The 19,982-nt window shown below is 36.2% G+C and overlaps 1 protein-coding gene across 5 annotated transcripts; it reads right to left on the minus strand.

Moving 5' to 3' along the window:
* Positions 1–197: 197 nt before the first annotated feature.
* Positions 198–18,077, minus strand: LOC121323494 (integral membrane protein GPR155-like). Of its 5 annotated transcripts, XM_041264581.1 has the most exons (18): positions 17,955–18,077; positions 17,786–17,822; positions 16,581–16,683; positions 12,284–12,783; positions 10,282–10,681; positions 9,584–9,749; positions 9,234–9,389; positions 8,405–8,488; positions 8,104–8,224; positions 6,384–6,468; positions 6,204–6,294; positions 5,360–5,573; positions 4,267–4,374; positions 3,956–4,086; positions 3,420–3,515; positions 3,259–3,323; positions 2,656–2,793; positions 198–1,692 (listed from the first exon to the last, which is right to left on the minus strand). In XM_041264581.1, exons 4-18 carry the CDS (start codon positions 12,705–12,707, stop codon positions 1,482–1,484), a joined length of 2,490 nt encoding a protein of 829 aa, XP_041120515.1. In that variant the 5' UTR covers positions 12,708–12,783; positions 16,581–16,683; positions 17,786–17,822; positions 17,955–18,077; the 3' UTR covers positions 198–1,481. The 5 variants fall into 5 exon arrangements, with proteins under 5 accessions (XP_041120515.1, XP_041120516.1, XP_041120514.1 ...); XM_041264582.1 differs by lacking the exon at positions 17,786–17,822 and having other exon boundaries at positions 16,581–16,658; XM_041264580.1 differs by lacking the exon at positions 17,786–17,822.
* Between the last annotated feature and the right edge of the window lie 1,905 nt (positions 18,078–19,982).

Genomic DNA, 19,982 nt, shown 5'->3' on the forward strand with positions numbered 1-19,982 from the left:
TTTTTGTATTACTTTAGTATAAATACATGTTAATTTGGATTCATATGTTGTTTTTTTCTGAGAACGAAAAGACACAAAAGCACCCGTTTTCTCATTGGAAATAGTGATATTTCAAAATATCACTGTCCTGGTCACAAAAGCAAAGTTTGTGGGGAATAATAGCCATTTTCTATACTTTTGAGGCATAAGCAATTAGGAAAAAACACTTACTACCCAGAAACAAAAATTGTGTTACCTAGTGTAATCAATCCTTGAAAAAACAAATGCATGAACTAGCTTTTCACCTACAAAAGCAGAAAGCATAGGCCGCACCCTAGCGATGTTTCTAAGGTGGAAAAATAATGCCTTCACAGTATTCTGCACATGAGGTTCAAAAGTTAATCCAGGATCAAAAATAACTCCCAAGTTTTGTCATTTTGGATCTAAACTCAAGCATAGTACCATCAACTGACAAGTTTACAGCATTGGTTTTACGTAACTGGTGGGCAGTGCCTAGCAACATAACCTCTGCCTTGTCACAGGTAAGATGCAGAAAGTTTTGTGACATCCAGTTCTTCCAAAAATGCAAATTCTAATTGCAGGGGACTATCTTTGTAGCTAATTTTCAGGGCAGAACAATCGTCAATAAATAGCATGCAGTAGCAAATATGTATCTCTGAAGTGTGACTTATTGTCCACAACTATTATTTAAAACTGAGCTATTAAAGTATAAAGGACAAGCTTGGAACTCAAACCTTGCTTGAGTATGACTATATCAAGTTTGTTCACATTCCCTCTAATCTGGTAGAGACACCAGTGTCTTATTAAGACACTGCACAAGCACGAAACATCTTAACGTAGCACATGCTTAATCTAAGTTTTGAACCAGTATAACATCTTGGCCAAAAGCAACATACAGTTTCAAGTTCAATGCGGTATATTAATAGTCGCACCACATCATGCAACCTGACAAAAGTGTACAAGTATTTAACATATTGATAACATCTGCAAATTTGTTACAAGTAAAAATCTATAAGTACTTATAATTTAAACATTCACAAGGGAAGTATTAGTTTAAGATTCCACCATACTGGGAATAATGTAAATGAACATGCAAGTGCTTTTCAAATGAAACATGACAGATTTATGCTTCACATTTAGACTTTTGGCATTGCTATAATATTTTACAGTCCCTCTTTATATGAATGCTGCCCTGTAGTAATGTAACACATTTAGTTTAAAAATTAAACCAATTCTCAAATTCAGTGATTCTGCATGGTTTACAACTAGTTCGTTAACAAAACATTAAGCCTATGGACTGCATTTTTATTTATCTTGACTCTCATATTTTGCTTCAGAAAGATGGATTAACACAAGTTAGGCAATAAATAGATCAGAGGTTAGTCTATGCTGATCCAAATATGGTTCTCTTTCTAAAAGAAAAAATGCAATGATGGTTTTGAGCAGAGACCCCATGCTCTCATAGTGCTACAGTACTACAATCACATTCGGCTCCTCTGCTTTATGAAGCGATAGTACAAGCTCTCATCACGAAATTCATATTCCCCAGTAAGGTGCTGCAGAACACCTCCTTGCAACAGCTGCTCCCCATACTCCACACCCTCTCCACGATCATGCGCCAGACCAACACGGATCAGCCAGTCCACTAGATCACAGCCACAGAATATGCCAGCAGCGGTCTTTATGCCACACCTGTGTATCAAAGGAATGATTCACCCACTTGGCCTGTTAAACTGTCACCTGCACTGTTAGACAGAAGAGAGAGAGAGGAAGAGAGAGAAAGCCAGGAAGAACAGAGGTAGGGAGGACAGTCAAAAAAGTAAGAAGAGTTGCTGAGAGAAGCGTAAGATTAAGCAGGCTTCAAAAACAGTAATTCTCTTTCACTTCAGGGATTCATAATGTTTCACCTTACAGTTGTATTTAGTAGCAAGTCATCACACAATGCGAAGGAAGGAAGTTCCAGAACTTGGGTTTCCTCTGAAATGTAATAGCCATACAAAGCTCAACGCTCTGCAAGTAAATTTACATGGCAGTGTATATATATATTCCAGAAAAAAACATAAAATAAAAATATATATATAATATATATATATATATATATATATATATATATATATATATAATTATATATATATAATATATATATATAATTAATACTTCTTTATATGATCATGAATTCTAGTAAACAATTTTATGAAATTAAAATTTTTCAACGTAAATAAACTAAACTCTAAATATGTAAACTCCAAATAAGTAAGTAATAAAGATGTACCCTGTAACAGTGGCAGAAACATTCTCTGAATGGAAAGACAATTAGTGTCCAGCTTAGCACACACAACACAACACAAAACAAAACAACAAGCAGCACTTTGCAAGTTAATGTCTGAGCAGGATTCTGTATTTTTACAGCTTACTGTAGCAATCAATTATTTTGAATTGTTATCCTTTTGTGGAGAAAACATAACCATGCAGTAAAAACAGAAATAACAACATATTTCTGGTTTAAAATGGATTGTATAATTACAAACTAGTACCCGTTTATCATTAGTTTTTTTAGACATAAGTGAAAGTAAAAAATAGTTTTTTTTTTTTTTTTCAGACCACCAAGTTGTAAAAATAAAACTGATGATTGATCACAGAGGATTAGTGAGGTACCTTCTCTCCTGCACGATATCCTTGACACACTGATCTTTGTGGTAGCTGACAAACTGTCTGCAGGTCATTATGATCTCCTCAGGCACTGCAGACTCAGGCTCTTCTACCTTGTCTCTGCCTCTCCACAAGTGTGCAAGTCTTGCAACCAAAAAAATAAATACATAAATTACATTTTAAACATATCATTGGTCTTTCTGACTGTCATGGTAAAATGTTTTAAAACGCTCAAAAAAGTTAAACTATAAGAACGTCCACACTAGCCAAAATGTTTGTCTACTTGACTTAGTTTCTTTTGGTAAATTGTTCCAATAAGGACTAGATAAGCGTCGCAAGTGATACATCATAATGTCTATCTGCCTATAAATCTGCTTCCTCTGATGATGCGCTGTTACAGAAACGACAGACTCCTGCCGATAAGATATGGCAGGTAATAAGGAACTGGAATGACTTGTTCAAACGAATCATTCTTTTTCAATGGTTAAGTAGGGAACTCACTGGTATGTCATGATGAAGAAAAGACATTAATAATTATGCTTTGACCCAATAATGGTTTACTTTTCTTTAGTAACACTTTTATGGCAGGGCACTGCAGTCATTTCTTACCTCTTTTTGAATGGAACAATGATCAAATGTTTATCCAGCCCAAAAATACCAAAGGAAATAAAGCCCTGGATAAAGAGAATACAGAAGCATATGTTTAACACAAATGTAAAATACAGCAGCAATGGTTCTGCAGAGCTAGATAATGATAAAAGAGTTGCTACCTGAGCATAATTAAAGATGACACAGAAGAACTGAAGCTCCACATAAAGTCGTCCTGGTTCTTGATTAAAGAGCCACCACAGGCAGCTAGATAGGTTCTGAAACACAAAGATCATTCAGCAAAATGACCTGTAAAAGGTAAAGCACAAATACAGTGACCGAGTTTAAGAAAATCCATCACTAAATACATGAATGCAAACTTGCTGGCAATATAACACAGAACAATATTTCACGCACCCTTTTATAGATTTTTGGAGAATCTTTGTGTGTTATACTGAAGTTGTGCGTAATAGTATTCTATGGAGTTCCTGACAGAGTATTATACAATAAGCATACACTGTTTTCTATGGAGGTCAGTTGTTCTATTATTGCTCATTGAAGTTAAGTACAAGGTATACAAGGGGTGCGCGACTTGCAAGGGTGTAACTCAAGATATGGGTTCTACATGAGGTGCACATTCTGCACACTGCAAAATAAAAACAGAGGGTGCGAGTTAAAACTGCAGTAATGACTTTATTGCTAAACAGCACCAACTCACAGCGAACAGGCCCACAATTAGGAGGAGGCAGAGCAGCACGTGTCTGGCCAGCTGTCTGTCGGTGGTGTGCAGCAGCTGCTCTTCCTGTGACAGCATGCAGATCTGAGACTCACAGTGACTGACACACTCGGCTGCTCAAACCAAGCAGAGAAAACACAGGTTATTCACAAGTTACGTTTATACTTCATTGCCCTTTTCTGAGTGACTGAGTGAAATGTCCTCTGTTTAGCTACTCCGGCCTGCTGCTTGCCTATCTCCAATCCAAACAGTAGAGTGGTCTGAGATTATAATAATCTTCACGTCTGTGTTACCTGTTTGTACAGCTGGTGTCTCATTTGCATGGGCATCAACAATCATGTTGGGCATGGGCTGTGCAGAGCAGCTCACCTCACTGTTTACGCTCTCACAGGCACAGCAACCTGGCACAGAAAACACTGGGATTAGTTTACAACTTCTTTTCAATTCATAGAATTCTGTTAAGATATGAGGGATTCTTTAAACAAGACATTATAATCTTAGCAAAATTTACATTTCAAACCTAGCCTCAAGGTAGTACAATGATCAACGTTTATCAACCCAGTTATACCCACATATATACAAGCAGTTAATTTATAATCTAATTTAAAGCAAAAAAACATGACACAAAATAGTTTTATATTAATGAAACAATTATTAAATATAAATTGTTTAGCAGTGATAAGCATTTTGTTAAATATATATATATATATATATATATATATATATATATATATATATATATATATATATATAATGTACTAGTATAAACAAAAGTGCCATCAACAGTAAATGCTTTTAAAATGCTAAACACAAATATAACATACATTTTATATTGTGCTTGGAAACTCAATACACAACATCTAGTGTATATATCAACATATCGGTGCTTCAATATGAGGTCTCATTGTGCATAAAAAAGCAGCTTCAGTCTGTCAAAGAAATAAATAAAAAAAATTCTTCCTAACAATAATTTTAGAAGTCATACACCACTTACCTCTCCCTCACAACTGTCAACAACCTATTCTGCCAGAAGGCACAGGCTGTGATTGTGGTATGTGAAATATTTATATTTTTTGTAAGTTTCAGAAGGCAGAAAGGGGAGCAAATGTATCCCACAAATGTAGTTGAAGGATTACTCCCGTTTCATGTGACTGGTATCAAAATAAAGGTAATGGATTAACGTTTAAGTCACATGTAAGGATATATGTGAAGACCTTCAAAAAGAGATATGTTAATTTTAAAACACTCTGGGGTGCATTTGCACCCCTTGTCACCGATGGAGGGTTAAAGATCACTATGATTCCAATTTATCAATTTGTTGCTGTTCCTCTAATGTCCAACCAAGGTTTATTGAGCCTATAAGAAAAAGGAGAATTAAGAATGTACCTCTATTACTAATCACTTCTGCATCTGGTGACAGCAGATCGGACAGAGTCTGCGTTTCTTGGTTGTTCTGAGGCCTCAGGTCCTCGGACGTGCCCGAGGATGATGTCGGATCCAGTAGCTGGTAGTTTGCATCTCTCCTGCTGCGACCGAGACCCATGAGTGATACACCAGCCACCAATATACTGCATGAAAGGACCACTGAAGTGCTGATAATCTATTACAAAAACTCAAAAGTTAGACTCTGTATGCTTCAAATACAATGTGTCATACAGAGACTTATTTTAAATGACAGGAACATACCTGTTTTCACACACAGTAATCACATTTTAAACTTTTGATTTACATAAGGACTTTGGCTGAGATAATTTCATAGTCTGAATAGGTCAACAGTCTATGCAAAAGTTGTTATATCAGGCTTAAACTGCAGCTCTGAAATATATACAGTATAATATAGTAAAACATATGACATTGAAAATAAGTGTGATCAACCACAAACATTTTTATTTAACTAAATCCTTTTAGTTGCCAATCAACTGTAGGGAAAGACCCTTAAATTTAGACAAATATTTGTTAGAATGTAGTTTTAATGTGCTTATAGTAGCATAATGTAGTCGTAGATTAGGTAAACTTACATACTGGCAGCATCTATGTTGCAAAATAAATAATAAATATCCTTAGTGCGCCCCTTCTGCAATATTTTACTGCTGCTACTCCGAAAAGTATTTATATAAAATATTAACACTTAAACTGATGGAGAACACTCAACAGCAGACTGTTAAGCTGGTAACATTTTTACAACTTAGTTTTCAACATCTTTAAAAAAACACTGCTTTGAGTCTCTTACCTGATCGTTTCCATAAAAGAAAGCTGAATCAATGGGGTCAACCACCTTCTGTCCAGCCATCAAAAGGATTCCCACAACAAATATTGGAATTCTGTTGAGATGAAGAGGCCAAGCAAATGAATATAACAGTTCAAGCTGTGTCTTAAAAATAATCAGTGGGGTCAAGCACACTTCACTTACCCCCATCCTGCAATTATAAAAATGTCAGCTCGAAGCTTTGGTTCATCATCCTTTTTCAACAGCAGTAAAGAAAGTGCTATAAGGCCTATAAAGAGGAATAATTCCATGTGATAATGAAATTCTTATCTTAAAATATTTTCTAAAGGCATTTTAAAAGCAAACACTGTTTCTTATTGTAAATGGACAATCAGTCTCAAAGGTACTACTAATGAAGGCTTACTGATGACTTAACAAAAAACCATGCCACATATCAGTGAGTGCAGAAACAGTAAGAAAATGGTGATGCAAGAACTGAACATTTACTGCAAGCTAGACAAATACAATTCAAAGTCCTATATGAAATTGGAAAAGAAAAATCATACATGAAAACATGTTTTTTGAAGGACTGTGGGCATTCTCACAATATCATCTAGAGCAGCAGTTTTCAACCCTGGTCCTGGGGCCTCACTGTGTCTGCTGGTTTTCATTCCAACTGAGCTCTCAGTTACTTAACTAGACCCTTAATTGAACTAATAATTTGCTTAATTAGATCTTTTATAAATGTTCTCAGCTCCTAAAAAGTTGCAGAGTTCAAGTTACTTATAAAATGTTAATGCCAACTTAAAACCTGTATCGGTTTAAGAGTTGAAAACAGGTAAAAAAGGTCTAATTAAGCAAATTATCAATTCAATTAAGGGTCTAGTTAAGTAATTGTGAGCTCAGTTGGAATAAAAACCTGCTAACCTGCTTTTAGAATAGTATTCATCATAATTGGGGCTTCTGATTTTCGGTTTTAACCTATAAAAACCGATAAAACACCCCCAATACAAAATAAAATGAAATTGGTGGATAGCCAATAAACACCGGAAAAACTGCAAAAAATTAAACCTACTACAAAAATAATATTAAATACATTTCCCAGTGCTGCTGGGCAAATGTCCCGCCTTCTTGACTTGCATCTATTGTTCTGAATACTTTTAACCCGCCCCAACTACTAAGTGACAGCACATTCCTACGTTTCTATTGGAGACTCCGCTTGCATGATTTAAAACAAGATTACAATCAGGAATGGAGGCTTGTTAGTGGGATTTAAAGCTGTATTACAGTTAAGATACGTAGGACTTAAAACAGTATTGTGGCAAAATGTACAAAAATGCCTACATACAAAAACCCCAGAAGAATGTGCCTGTGACCATAGGGATTTCATTGTGGAAGACAGAAAAGGAAAGAAGGTACAACTTAAGTGTGCTAGTACTATCGGCTACTACTATACATATTTTGACAGAAAAAAAAAAAAACTCAAGCATTTTGGAAAGTAACCGAAAACACTAATTTCATACAGTATATCAAAAACGAAAGCCCCTAAAAAAAAGAATTACATAAAACTAAAGCTAAAAATAAGCACCAAAAAATACAATTAATAAAACCCGAAAAACAGAAACCCAAATCATAATGTCCATGCAATTTTTAACCAAATTCACCCAAACAATTCCCAAGATATATCCTTCAATCAGGTGTCAGTTATATGAAACAAAGTAAAATATTGTGCCCGAGAGTCAAAATGCATTTCATCTGGTCGCTGGAGACATTCATACAACATTTTTAACAAGCGTCAATATAGCCTGTTAACCTAAGGTTGAACTACGTTATAAAAAATAAAAATGCTTAGCTTGAATATTGTTACATTTAAATAAACAACATGTACATTTGGTTATGATTTATAAAAATAAACGTAACATACCTGTCCATAGGTAAGTACTGTAAAGTGAGCTGTAGAGTATAATGAAAGTCAGAACCTGACCAATAAGGTTGTTTTGTTTAATGACAAACTTCCACAAAATCATTCCCAGACAGGTAAGAAACTGGAAAAAAAATAAATGTAAAAATCAGGATATCTGTGTATGTACCCAGGATTTGTACAGAGTACTTAGAAAGAGGAGATGCACCATAACATAAGTCCTGGTTCCTACCAGTTTCCAGGTCAGGCATTAGAATGGGTTAAGAAAATACTGATATTTAACACAAAAAAAAGTCATACTGACCTGTGCTAGAAACAGGTTTGTAGTAAACAAATGTGGAAGCCTCTTAAACTTCTTGCTCAGAAACATGACGGTCACAGACCAAATCTGCAGGATAAAGAGTCTTTTTGTTACCGAAGTATGGCATTACAATTCTGTTTTTAACATTTAATAATGAAAAGAGAAAGAGCTTGCAAAACAAATTGAATTCTAAATTCTAGATAAAGTGTTCCATAGATAACCAGGTATCAGTTTCATGAAAAAAATAGGTCATTGTGACCTACATTAGTTACACTGTATACTGATCTGGATTATCAAATTCCAGCATTGTAAAATCAGGTGCTTGGGATCTAAGAGCTCAGTTCTGAATTCACGGTTCAGTAACAAGGATGAAATGCATTTAAACCTGTAAGTGGTTTTGAATTGGTATCCGGCAGTGACAAAAAGGATAGGTTACTGCTGACCAACCTAGACTGACACCCTCAAGAGCCAAAGAATACCAATATATTTGGATGAGAGCAACACTAACAATAAACAGTGAAGCCCTGAAAATGATGGGTGTGTTCATTTTGGTAAATTTAATTTCCACTTTGGGCTGAAGTCACAGGAGATAAGAAAAGTTAATCTCAAAATGCACAGCTTTTGTGTAATCCAACAGTATCAGAATTCTCAACAATATTATATTCTTATGAGGCTGTCAGTCATGTCATCTAATGTTTAGAAGACTAGAAGCAAAGTCACATTACAAAACACCTACAAATTAGATAAGTTAATTGCCCCTTGGGAACTGCACTAGCTAGTTGCAGTTCAGAAGTAAAACACAGTTCAAAACAAGTCTGTTGAAAATACTTACCAAAGCAACTAAACTGATGATGCTTATGTCAAAACTGACATTCTGGAGAGCAGATACTAATGGCTTTGGATCCATCCATGGAATAGTCAATAACCAAGCGGAGGCGTACATAATTGGAGCAGAAACAAATGTGCCTATTACCATTCCTGAGGTAACCTACAACACAAGTATGTAGATTAGTAAAAAATAATTGTCTTTTCATACTGGATTCTAATGTATGTAAAGTCTTCGTTCAACATTTAATAATGTCTTCTGTTATATTTATATATCACATGCTGTGAAAATCCTGCACAAGTTGATACAGATAAGGTCATATTATCTTACTATTAGTACTGTTAAGAAGCACTTACGACTTCCAATTCCATATTGTACTGGCTTGCATATATTGCTACACTGGGTGCAGTGGGGAAGACTCCATAGAGAAATGCGTAATTAGAAAGGCTAGTGCGGTTCACTAAACTGCTGTTCCCGTCCAGCAATTCAACCATTTCTCTGCAGATTAGTGGCATCACCAGCCTGTGAAGAAAGACACATACACAGTTTAAGACATTTAAGACAAGCACAGGTTTCAGTTAGGTGAAAACAATAATAAAAAAATTAAAAAAATGGAACGGTCAGTCTGAAATTATAAGTAATAGTTTCGATTACTTGAACTAAGCTTAAAAAAACTGAAGTGAAACTCTGGTATTCCCAGCAAGCTTTAATTTGTTCATTTGATTGCTGTAATACAGCAGTTATTAAAAAAAAAAAAAAAAAAAAAAAAAAGCTCTCCAGAAATAACGTAGTAAAATGGACAAAAAGCCTTCCGTTTTAACCATCGGCTTCATAGATTGTTTAAAAATGTTTTGGTACTTTAAATTAAATGTGCTGCTATTAAACTTAATTTAAGTGTAACCAATATGTAACATTTATATAAATGGCTATTGTCTCTATGAAGACAGAAACATGGTCCTGTACAAAATTGATTGTTCTTAGACTGTGCAGCCATATAGACCAGTTTTCTGTTGCCGACTGTTGACACAATAATACTTAAAACCAGTGTACTTACAACTTAGCTGTGATGAGGAGGATAAGTGCCACAAATGTGGATTTTGTGAGTTTCCGGAGTTGTCCAACCATCGTAAGGCCGAGGTAGAACAAGGCAGATCCACCAAAGGAGTTAGCCAGACCATCCAGAAACTGCTCCATAACCGCTGGGATCTTCTGGCCGAGGATGAAGTGAGAAGCAATGCCAATGATGACCATGAAAACAATGGGGTTTTTGAGAACTTGAAGTAACACCACCCCGACTATTTTCACTTTGTTCTGCTGGGGGTTTTTGTTTACTTTCCACTTCTGGACCTCGCAGAACCCAAACCCAATTGGGTTTAGGATCATGAGAGACACTGGAGCCACCAGGTAAATGTATTGAAGGTAATCTGGATATGTGTTTTTATACAGAGCTTCAACTGAAAAACAAATGAAAATAAAAGTTAATTAGGTATTTTTTGGGGAACACAAATACTGCATTAACTGACTGTATGAACTAGTATTCCACATGTGTACACATTTTGAAATGACAATCATTCTTTTTTTCGTACCTTCTCACATTGTGTTTACTGCCACCAAACTTCTGTATGTTAAATGAGAGAATTGTAGAATGCAGCTGTGATTCCAATATCTTGGCTTGTATAATAAAGAAACCAAAAACTGATGTATCAATTCCACTGTTATTGGCTGGTACCTTAAAATCAGGTTTTTAGTATTTCAATACAAAACAGGACTATGTAAAGCTTCATATTTAAACCTTAATAAAAGGTTTAATGCTGTCATTCTATGCTTCATTGTGGCCTCTTATTAACCAATTACAGTGTATTATTCTGACAAAGGCACAAGCCGAAACGTTGGTTTACGAGTAGATTTGATCAACCTATAACCCACTGGGATAAGCAAGAGCTGGACTGTTACTGTGTTTACAATAGAAAGGAATCCACCTACAGTACACTGTATGGATAAACCACTTATTTTTAGGGGTAAACCTGGGATAACCACATATAGGTGGTTGTCAACCCTTCAGTTATACATTATCTGCAATATAAACAAAGGTTTTTTGTAGTGTAGTGTTTTGTAACCAGTTTAAAGCATTTCAGCAGCAGGACAGATGTTATACCAGTTAATGTTTTTTCAGCTGTGTTTACACAATCAATGCCAGTATTTACTAAAAATACCAAGTAAAACTGCCATGTGACACCAGTGATTCCTCTCAGACTAAAATTTATACCACTGCATGATTTTCACAATGTGTCAAATTCATCTTTAGCACATTCAGGATTTAATATTGACTCCATCCGCACGGAAAAATAAGAACGTCATAACACCAATTGGAATCGTTTTGGTAAAGCCTTACATTTTCCACAGTTCGGGGTTGTATAGGGTCAATATATGTTGTGAAACCCTTTATATTTCCTCCTAAACAATTACGATTTAGTCCATCACAAAAAATTAAAAAAAACTATACTGTACAATTCACTCAGTTGAGAATTACAACAAATACTGTATTATTTCATGAAATGTTTTAACAATATACAATTCTAATAATTTAAATAAAACAGTTTAAAACTAAGCATATAATGTTTTAACCTACAGAATTAAATCTCAAAAGGGTTCACTGCATGCTGTGAACAGTTGCTACATAATTCTTGACAGTTCAGATAGGAAATAATCTTACTCAGTATATTGGTCACAGGTTGCCATAGAATGTTAGTGCTGTAACGAACATGATATTTTCACGTTTGGATATTTGTTTGAAATTCAGACAAGTATTAAGATATTCGTTCATTTACAAAACGTAATAAAAGCCATTATACTGTATGTAATACTTTAATAAAGCGAAACAAATATCCCATGGTGGCTCTAAACCCTAGCACTGTGTTACGACACATATCCTAATAAACTACTGTTTATTAGTCTGTACTTTGGAACACATCAGCAAAATATGGGTATAAATAGGCAGATTGTGTAATAACATTATTTATTGTTTTATGTATGTAACAAAAAGGGAACTTTCTTACCAATAGGGTATCCCAAAGCAAAGTCATTGCTTTGGGTAGCAAAAATGGAGTAGAGTCCTGCTTTGCCGAATCTGCTCTCAGGACTTGCAACCAACAGTGTCAAAGCACAGACAATAATGAACACAGCAACTTTGGCAATGAGAATACTCCAAAGGAAAGACCAGACAACATTGGCAAAGTCAAGTAGTACCATGTTCTTGAACAGCAAAGCTGGGAGTGCAAATTTTGAGACAAAGTTACCCAAACCTTTGGCCTGCGAGGATGTTATGATATTCGCTCTCCCAGCAATGTATCCACAAAGGATAATCCCAAAGCATTCCAAAAGAGCTGGGAAGAGATTGTCAATGGACATGGATGGATTTGGGTTCATTGTGGAATTATTTGACAAGTTCAGTCCATATCTGAAAGGATAATAATCTGGCATGGTTACGGTCGTCAAGGAGTTCTTCGTGCCAGTCTTCCTCTCCTGGTGGCATCAGTTAAAGATGGTCATTAAAATCCTAGAATAAAATAATAACCATTAAAAAACAACAAAAAAAGCACATTTAAGGACATTATCTAGGTATAGCAGTTGAAGTACAGACCGATCAAGTTCAAGCACGCTTTAGGCATTACAAAGGATGCCTTTGAAGGCTCACTGTCTCCTTCATGGGAACATCCCATTTTAACACTGCCTGAAGCCATGAAACTAATCCTCTTTGAGATAAGTTGTTATTTATTGCCAATATACTGTTACAATCATTATGACACATTAAATACCAAGTTAAGCCCTCATTCTTTATTCTTTTTAACCACCATTCAAACAAAACAGAGTGTAGTCTTTCAGTTGCATATGAAGATAATCTAGTTAGTAATCATTTTTTGAAAAAAAGAAAAGGTTCTGGAAGTTTCCTTAAGGTTTTTAGAAACTGTGCTTGCACCCATCTATATCTGTTCAAAGTATAAAAGGAATAGAAATGACATTAGTAGTTTCTTCTCAAACTGCACTTAAGCCAAAAATTTCCATTTTACTTTCGTCAGACCATAAAACTTTTTGCCACTTGGCTACACTATCTCCTGAGTGTTTTATTGCATACTTCAAAACGGGATTCAAGCTGGGCTTTCTTGAGTAATGGCTTCCTTCTTGCCGCCCTAACATACAGGCCAGATTTGTGGAGTGCTGGGGTTATTGTTGTAAGAGATAAAATGGTTTTGGGAATTACATGATTCTGTTGAGTTTAAAAACAGCGTGTTTCAATTATAGCGCTGTCACATTACTGGTTCATTATTTCACAATCAAATTGTGTCTGGAAAAGCCAATACAGAGCTTTTATTTGCAATTCCCGTTTGTTAAAGGAAAAAATGTTCTACTATAATTATTTCTTTGTCTCCTATTTCCAAACCTTAAGTTTCACTTCATATCACTGACTAAAATTCTGTCACATACAAACTTATTTTTAACTTATGTTTTTTAATAATGGCTGGTTCACACTGGGCAAACGATTAACACGATTGCTACGAACGCACCACCTAGCATTCAAATCGTAGACGCAACGGACCAGTTGCCAGATCTCAACCTGTGACTTCACACACGTTCAACCAATCATTCACACCATTCCTTAAAATATTTTCCACTTGTCCGATTAAAAAAGCGTACCGGTATACTAGTAATTGTAGAGATGCAGCAACAAATGTTCGATGAAATGTTAATTGAGCAAGTACGTGGCTACCCTTGGCTTTATGACATGGGAAGGTCAGATTACAAAGACCAGTAATACATCGCCACCCACCGATTACACTGTTTTATGGAAATCTAAACTTAGAAAAGTAAACTCTCAACCATTTTATTCACAGAATGCATGACGAGGTGGAGAAGGCCAAGGGATAAATACGTGAGGGAGAAAAAAGCAATACTCTGAAGTGAGCAGGAGAGAAAAATTGGCTTTTTTTGGACATCCTTGGCTTCCTATCACTTCATACCAGACACAAAAGAAGGTAGGGTAATTAAAAGGGTTAACAAAAAATGTCTCTAAAAACATAGGCCTACTGTAAGAATCACTTAACATGTTAAATGTTTAAAAAAAAAACACTGGCAGATCTCAAGGTACAAAAATAAATTGACATGTTTAAAAATAAATAAATAAATAAATAAATAGAGAGTCCATTCTAAAATACAGCACAGGATATAGCATGGATTTACACTTAACAAAAACGCATAGTTGCCAAGCCATTAAAAACTTAGAACTATAGCTTTACTATATAACTTTAACTTCAGCTCTTGGTAGCCATCTGACCTCGCAAAACATATTGGTCTTGCTAATGGACAAGCCCCCTGGAAAGACTGAAATAAATCTTGGATTTCCCATGTACCTGCTGCGCTGCAGGTAAAACTGTTTGAGCCCACCCTATTTACAGTGCCTATAGAAAGTCTACACCCCCTTGAACTGTTTTCACATTTTGTTGTGTCAGTGCCTCAAAGTTTCATGCATTTAAATGAGGATTTTTTTCCCCCACTTATCTACACACCACACTCCACACTGTTAAGGGGAAACAAGTTTTTATTGAGAAAAAATTTGATATATTAAAAATATAAAACTGAAAGATCATAACTGGATAAGTCTCCACCCCTCTGAGTTAATACTTGGTGGAAGCACCTTTGGCAGCAATTACAGCTGTGAGTCTGTTGGGTGGCTGTTGGGATAGGTCTCTATCAACTTTGCACACCTAAATTTGGCAATATTTGACCATTCGTCTTTACAAAACTGTTCAAGCTCTGTCAAGTTCCTTGGGGAGCACTGATGGACAGCAATCTTCCAAGTCATGCCACAAATTATCGATTGGATTTAGGTTAGGACACTGACTGGGCCACTCAAGGACATTTACCTTTTTCTTCCTTAGCCACTCCAGGTGTAGCTTTGGCTGTGTGCTTTGGGTCATTGTCATGCTGAAATGTAAACTTCCGTCACAGTTTCAGTTTTCTTGCAGAAGGCAGCAGGTTTACTTCAAAGACTTCTCTGTACTTTGCTCCATTCATTTTCCCTTTTATCCTGACAAGTGCCCCTGTTCCTGCCAATGAGAAACATCCCCATAACATGATGCTGCCACCACCATGCTTCACAGTAGGGATGGTGTTCTTTGGGTGAAGCGCTGTGTTGGGTTTGCGCCAAACATAATGCTTTGCATTTAGGCCAAAAATTTCTGTTTTACTTTCGTCAGACCATAAAACTTTTTGCCACTTGGCTACACTATCTCCTGAGTGTTTTTTTGCATACTTCAAACGGGATTCAAGCTGGGCTTTCTTGAGTAATGGCTTTCTTCTTGCCACCCTAACATACAGGCCAGATTTGTGGAGTGCTGGGGATATTGTTGTCACATGCACACTTTGACCAGTCTTGGCCATAAAAGAATGTAGCTCTTGCAATTTTGCCATTGGCCTCTTGGTAGCCTAACTGATCAGTCTCCTTCTTGCTCAGTCATCCAATTTGGAGGGATGACCTGATCTAGGTAGGGTATTGGTGGTGTCATACATCTTCCACTTCTTAATAATCGTCTTGACCATGCTCCACGGAATATTCAAAACCTTTGATATTTTTTTATAACCATCCCCTGATCTGTGGCTTTGTCCTGGTGTTCTTTTGAAAGTGCCTTAGTGCTCATGGTTGAGTCTTTGCTTTGAAATGCACTATCCAGCAGAGGGAACCTACAGGAACTGCTGAATTTATCCTGAAATCGTGTGAATCACTACAATTTAACACATGTGGAGGCCACTTAACTTGGTGTGTGATTTTGAAGGTGATTGGTTACACCTGAGCTAATACAGGACTGCTATTACAAGGAGGGTGGACACTTATCCAACCAAACTATTTCAGTTCTTATTTTTAATACATTTTCTACAAATTTCTAGAATATTTTTTTCACTTGGAGTTGTGGGGTAGGATGTGTACATAAATGATTTTTTTTTTTTTTTAATGCATTTTAATTTCAGGCTATAAGGCAACAAAAAGACTGTAGACTTTCTATAGGTACTGTAGCTCTTGCACATTTATCTCAGCTCTCCAGTTCTCAGGGTGCAGAGTGCCACTCATGTCTTCCCAGAATGCAAAAGATGGGAGCAGTAAAGCTGCTCAGACCGCAACTTGCTATCTGACAGCATTAAATAATTATGAAGGCAAACTGCTGCCTGCACAACGGAAATGTCTTCTTCAGGTTTCATCCACATTGGCCTGTTGAACACTGCTCATCTGGCCACCAAAATACCAAAGGCATTTTCAATTATACATTAGGCATGCGAGTGCCTGTAGTTAGATTGGCAATTTACCTTAACGTAATAGGAATTCTTTGCCCCTCAGAAATCGGTTCCCTTAGTCGAGTCGTTTCCTTCTCAGATGAGGCCCCGCTAAACTCAGAAGCACATCAAATCTCTGAGGAGACATTGTGAAGTAACAAACAAAAAAAAAAAACTTTCCGTGTCCCCCAAACACATCTCCTGGACCAGGCTGCTGTAGTCTCCTTGCTGAAAACTATGTTTGTTTATAGGTCTCGCCCACCATCTCCTATTATTTCATCTTCTCACGTGAAGAATAATTCTTAACATTTGAATGAGAATTATACTATAATATTATATAACATAATAAAACCTTCAGCAGTGTCCAAATGCAACCTAATCAAATTATTATCTTCCTAACTATTAAACTGTCTCCATTGATCTGTACAGATGTACAGTGGTTAATCCAGAACACTGGTTCATGTTGAATTTCCTCTACACAAAGCTTTTCCTTTTTTTTTTTTTTTTTTTTTTTACCTGAGAAAACTAAGTATAATATCACTGTTAAGATATTGGGTTTTAATTACTCTTCATATGGACGCCAGGTATTAGTAGATTCAGATGTTTGGTACAGTAAGTTGTTAGTTGCAATTATGTGGTCGCGACGGAGTCTCATCATAAGACATAATATGACAAGACTGTTATATCATGTACAGGCCTGTCAATTTATTTATTTTGCTGTTGTTGCAAAACTAAAATACATCGTTGTTTTATCAATGTTCTGCAACGCTGTACAAGGCTAATAATAACGATAACAAAGCAAAAAAGAATAATAATACTTTTTTTCTTGTGAAAGATGATCTCTGCCCTCAGCAATATTTTAACTACTATAAACAATCGATTTCTAAATTTATTTTAAAATCTTTAATATACTAGTACCCTTAACTTCGTATGCTAATAATACACATATCAAATATAACCCTGTGGTATTCAACATACAACATAAGCAGCCAGAACTGGGCATAAAAAGGCTGCCAAGACCACTGTTGATTTTTATTACCCAGTAAAATTATTATATATTTTAATGTAATGCCCTGGTGAATTTTAGGATCAAATGTACTGTGTACGTCAGTAATAATATTAATGTTGAACTACAGCAAATTAAAATTGTTAAAAATAAATTAGTACATATTTTAGCCTAGATGTGCAGTATCCGCCAATACCAGATTACAAACACTCATAAAAGTATAAACGCTTACCACTACGTTATACCCGGTCATGACACCAGAGTAGTCACTGAGTAAAAAAAAAAACATAACGACAACACTGGCAAAATACATTACACCCCGACTAGAGGTGGTACTACATAAAACATTTCTAAAACTAGCTGTCGTCTGTCCGGATAAAGTCAGTATTTATTATACGAACCTTTTGTATCCTGGCATTTTAAACAGCTGGACCCCTTGCTCTGACAATCACTCTTTCTTCACATTGTGTAACTTTCAAATTGTACCAGAGATGTTTTACACTAGGCCCGGCCCGACAGCCGCGACTGACAACCTACGCGTCCAATCCGCGACACTGATTATGCTATGGAGGGGAAATTCACCAAATCGGAGGAAGGGTAGGTGGGGCGACGTGAATTTGAGACAGGATGCACCGGCGTGATGTTCGCGGAAGAGCGCTCTCACATGGGTTACTCGCATGCTGTCCTGTCAAATCGCCACATGAGATTACAACAACCAGGCCTTTCCCACGGCATGACCCATTTTAGACAAGAGACACATTTCTGCGACTGCAGCATCATGCACTGACAAGATCAACATTCACATGTCGGAAATATGACATTATAATATTATTTAAAGCGTTTAAAAGCCTTTAATGTACTGGTTTAATTATATGTGTTTAAACAACATCCAAAAAAAAAAAAAAAACCCACAAAGTTATATTATTATTTATAGCAAAACTGAGGCAAAAAAAAGGTTTACAAACATGTTTCGGCTACGTCTGTATCCAATCCAGTCCTCGGAATCCATTATAGGTACAGACTTGCTTTTTTCATGTTAAAAAATAAATAAATATAATTTTACACTAGTGGTGCACTTAGCACAATATTAATCCCCACAGTTGATTTAGGTCCCAGAACATGTGACTGACTGTCTTAAATGCAATGTAAAGCAGTGAAGATTTTAAAATAAATTATTAGGTGCTGGTTGGATCAAAAACCTGGACCGTTAGTGCGTCCCCAGGACTGGATTGGGAAACACTTTCTTGGAAATTCATTCTATTCTGTTAGTCTATTGCTTGTACTGCAGATCGTATTTATTTTTACAATAAATACACAAACAAATAAATCATTCCTACTATAAGTGTAACTGCTCTTAGTCGAATTCACTCTTAAATGTAAGTATTTACTATATTCTGTGTTTTGCTCTTATTTGAATTTGACCTTATTTTCTACTGATTTTTTACTGTACTTTATAACTGCTCTTATCTGTAATGTGATATTTTGTAGTGATAGTATTGTGATATTCTGTAACAACTTTAAGTCGCCTAGATAAGGGCCTGCTAAAAAAGAAATAGCGTATTACTTCAATTTGGCGCCGCACTCGAATAAACGTCGCTATTAATAAAGAAACAGTAAGATTTTTTTTTTTCTCCACCCTACTAAAAACACACACACACAGTAAAAAATTGACGCGCAACACTGACTGCACATGTAACGCCCCCGAAGAGACTGGAGCTCCAATCTAGCACGTAAATTACAAACTAATGCACACACACATAGTAAGCACATTTAATTTTATGGTACAGTTCTGAAAGAAAATCCAATATAAACTACGTACAGCGTAATTACAAACAAGCAAGTTACAGTCAAAAAAAAAATAACCGAGTAGGATATATTTTTTACAGAAATCAAGCTGATATTCTAAGGTAATGTTTGGCGCAGAATAACATATACGTCACTTTCTTGGACTGAACTGCGACACCAGCATTGTCCCAGAATGATTCATCATTCTCCTTCATGAAGTTTTGTCCTCAGAAAGTGAGTTTCTTCATGAATCCATTGCTGAGCATGAATATGTGTGTATTTTTGCCCTGCAGACTGACATTCAGCTCATTTAGCTTAAAATGTCGCTGAGGTATACCAGAAGACACATCTGGTCTTTATCGCACAGGAAGTCCACACATTCTTGTTTGTTGCAGTCCATTCTATATGGACGCATCTTGTCTCTGGGTTCAAAGAGTCGTTCAAGGACTTTTCCTCTCGAAATCCACAGAAAAACTGCAAAAGATGAGCACGAAGTGGCTGAACTGATGAAGTTCACAACTGAAGTGACTGTCTGCAGCACATTGGTTAATTCCTTAATCGGCTCCTTTGATGCCAGCTGTTCTCTATGAATTAGGCAGTGTGTCCACATGGCAGATGGAGCAACTTTCTTGACGATGTCACAC

This window comes from Polyodon spathula, chromosome 11, assembly GCF_017654505.1.
Source record: "Polyodon spathula isolate WHYD16114869_AA chromosome 11, ASM1765450v1, whole genome shotgun sequence".
Taxonomy (NCBI): domain Eukaryota; kingdom Metazoa; phylum Chordata; class Actinopteri; order Acipenseriformes; family Polyodontidae; genus Polyodon; species Polyodon spathula.